At 31.9% G+C, this 3,603-nt stretch overlaps 1 protein-coding gene across 1 annotated transcript; it reads left to right on the top strand.

Annotated features, from left to right (window-relative positions):
- Positions 1 to 283: 283 nt before the first annotated feature.
- Positions 284 to 1,788, top strand: LOC112942011 (serine/threonine-protein kinase STY8-like). Its single transcript, XM_026032548.2, has one exon. It carries the CDS (start codon positions 824 to 826, stop codon positions 1,349 to 1,351), a length of 528 nt encoding a protein of 175 aa, XP_025888333.1. The 5' UTR covers positions 284 to 823; the 3' UTR covers positions 1,352 to 1,788.
- The last annotated feature ends 1,815 nt before the right edge of the window (positions 1,789 to 3,603 follow it).

Here is a 3,603-nt window from a genome sequence, read left to right as displayed (position 1 = left end):
TTTATGAACAATCTCTTCTCGATGAGCTTGCATTTTCGAATCAGACGATCGAGAAGATGAAGCGATGTTGTTACCCTGAGCCAGTAGTTCGTCACTTTTATCAACAACAATATCATCATTTTCATATTCATTGAATATTTCATCATTACTTTGGTGTTCACGTAAAAAATTATGCAATACAGCGCAAGAAATTACTATTTTCACCTGTATGTCACATTCATAGTTGTTCATGTCTTGTCTTAGTATTCTGAATTTACTTTTCCACGCACCAAAAGTTCTTTCAATTACATTGCGCAGAGAAGCATGTCTATAGTTAAATAGCTCTTTTCCATTCTTAGGCTCTCTTTCACTTCCTCGATAGTCCTTCAAATAATAGCGCATTCCAATGAATGAAGCTAAAAATCCTCTTGTGTTCCTTAGACCAACATCAACAACGTAATATTTATCTACCAAAATAAAATAAATGCAATTCATGTTTTATTTAGTAGCTAGTTCAGCAAGACTAACTGTAACAAAGGAATGTATGAAATCAAAAGAACGCATGTAGAAGGGAGCTAATTGAATTGGTCGGTGTCAATAAATATATAATTTTTGTAAAATAAAAAGTTAAGGGTAAAAATTGAATTTCTAAAACTTTCCAAATAATGAAATTTGGCCCAAATACTAGTTTTTTCTAGTATTTGGGAATTTGGAAAAATTGCCAAAAAAATTTGCCAAATAATAAAAAAGTGTATGAACAAACAAAATTTGTCAAGTTTTTCCCCAAGTTTTACTTGCAAAATTTATGGTCAAACGGGCCCTTAGATGACATGCGCGTGTATTCATGGAAACACAGATTGAAATGAAAGAAGAAGTGGCTCAAGGAAGCACAGCACATATATACAGAGGAAAATGGAGAGGATATGAAGTTGCAGTCAAATGTGTATTGCCTGAGTTCTTCCTCTTGAATGAAAATGGTGTTAGCTTCTTTGCTCAAGAGGTTGAGACGTTATCAAGGCAGCGTCATCGTTTTGTGCTGCAGCTTATGGGGGCATGCCTTGATCCTCCTCAGCACGGATGGATAGTGACAGAGTTATTAGCAATGACGCTAAAAGATTGGCTACATGGTCCTGGTAAAAGAAGAAAAGAAAGAGCTATTCCTCTTCCACTTTTTGAAGAGAGAGTTGTAAAAGCAATGGAAATTGCTCAAGGAATGCAATATCTTCATGAACACAAGCCTATGGTGATTCATCGCGATTTAAAACCGAGTAACATTTTCTTGGATGATTCTATGCATGTTAGAATTGCAGATTTTGGACATGCTAGGTTCTTGAATCATGAAGAAAAGGCTTTAACAGGAGAAACAGGTTAGCTAATTCTCTTGTTCATTACTCTCTCTCTCATTTTATATGAGATAGATTGACTCAACGCGTCGTTTAAGAAAGAAAAGATGGCTTTTAAAACTTGTTGTCCAAAATGAATGACAGAAATTAATTGTGTGACTGTTAAAACAGTCAAATTGTTACTTAATATAGAAATGTGTCATTCTTCGCTTGTTAGGATTGACTAAAAGAGAAAGTAATAAGTTTTTGTGTGGTATATTTATTGATTAAACATCAAAGTTTTGAGATTTCAGGCACATATGTATACATGGCACCAGAAGTGATTCGATCAGAACCTTATGATGAAAAGTCGGATGTCTATAGTTTTGCCATTATTCTCAATGAGCTTCTCACCGGAGAATATCCTTACATTCAAACTCACTATAATCCTTCTAAGGTACACCCTTAATTCCTTGCATTACGAAAGACTGTCTACATCACACCCTTTTATAAGAGAGAGAAAAAGTATTAGTATTCCTTCTGTCCCATATGGTCCACTTTCTCTTTTAGATGCTCCTCACAAGAATCATAATTAATAACAAGGATACATATGTTTACTACCATAACCTTTAACTCTTTTAAATATCGTGAGCGTTATCCATGAATACCAAAATTAACAATGGCAGATTTTTTTGGAACTTTAATGTTAGTTTGATAGTGTATATAAAAATAATGTTAAAGAGTATATATATTAATAATGCTTGCATTAGCAATGCATGTATTAATTATGCTTGCATTAATTATACTTAGATTATTTTTATGCATTGCATTAAAAAAGTTACTTACACAGATACCCTTCACTATTATGATGGAAAAAAATAGAAAAAGCTATTGAGGGGCAATTGGGTCTTTAATTGAGTTGATGCATACATTAAAATCATTGTGTTGCTAATATCTAGAATTCATGGTATTAGCATTACACACCTTAATATACAATATAGAAGACATTAATGCATACATTAATTATACATAGGTCGGAAAAGAATACCAATTTGGGTACATTAGTAACACACAAGACTAATGCATTGATTATCTTTTTAATACACTACTAAACAATCCCTGCAATATTTATACTTTAAAAAAGAACTAATTCTAATGGATAAAGTAAAATTAAAAAAAAAACTAATTCTATCTTGATTTTATGTATCGACAAGTAATTCAGATCATATACATTTATAGTAATGTAAACAAGTAATATAAGACGAAGCTATTTTTCTTCTAACTCATTGTGATGGAATAATAGATAGCATTAGAAGTTGCAGAAAATGGGTTAAGGCCACAACTTCCGGAGCAGGAAGATGAGAAACTTGAAGAGCTGATACAACTTATACAACTCTCGTGGGATGAAGACGTTGCACTTAGGCCTTCTTTTCGAGCTATAACATATACTCTCACAAACATTCACCACAAATTAATACTTAGTAACATTTAGATAAATGTATTTTTTTTTTGTTACAAAGGAAAATAAGAGTACTCAATGAAGTTGAAAAATATATTTAGAAGGTATAATGTCTTCTCTAATCTTTTGCGTCATTTTCTTTAATTATGTATAATGATATGCATAATATATATGAACTGTATACAGTGATATACAAGGCGCATACACTGATTTTCAGGGAGTGTCACTACCATAATGTATATCGTATATATCAATAATCTATTTTTCATATACTCACACATTCTTTCACAATACCATCTCCAAAAAATAACCATAACCATCACTCATATCTCCACAAAATCACCATAACCATCACTCATATCTCCACGATAAGTATCCAAACTATACCTAATGTCTTAAAAAAATGAAGGAATTTTGGAAAGCCTTCTGGTGAAATGGCGCGGCTATGATGTAAAACCGATGATGTCTATTAATGAATAAGAGGGAGAAGATAAATTAAAGTGAAGTATCACATTTCATATCACAATAACTTTATCAGATAAATTAAGTGTACTCAAATACAAGTATCTCGAATAAATACGAGTCAAATTAGATATAATTTATTTCACTTATGCTATATCCAACTGTGATTTGATTAATCTGTATTTCAGAATGTATTGAGTATCAGAGGCGAATCCTAGATTTCAAGACGATGGGTGCATCAACAATGGTTAGTGCACGCTAGTTAAAGCATGTACGCAACATCGATCCATATGATAATTTAATTAAACTTAAAAATATAAAACTATTGTACCAACGTATAACCATAAATTCAATGACTCTTTTAAATAAATATAACTTACA

Source organism: Solanum lycopersicum, chromosome 8 (genome assembly GCF_036512215.1).
Source record: "Solanum lycopersicum chromosome 8, SLM_r2.1".
Classification (NCBI taxonomy): Eukaryota; Viridiplantae; Streptophyta; class Magnoliopsida; order Solanales; family Solanaceae; genus Solanum; species Solanum lycopersicum.
Note: the sequence above shows the minus strand (reverse complement) of the source record. Positions and strands in the feature narration are given on the sequence as shown.

Bases quoted from the DNA above. Each gene is read 5' to 3' on its own strand.
- LOC112942011 (XM_026032548.2), top strand. From the start codon at position 824: ATGGAAACACAGATTGAAATGAAAGAAGAAGTGGCTCAAGGAAGCACA.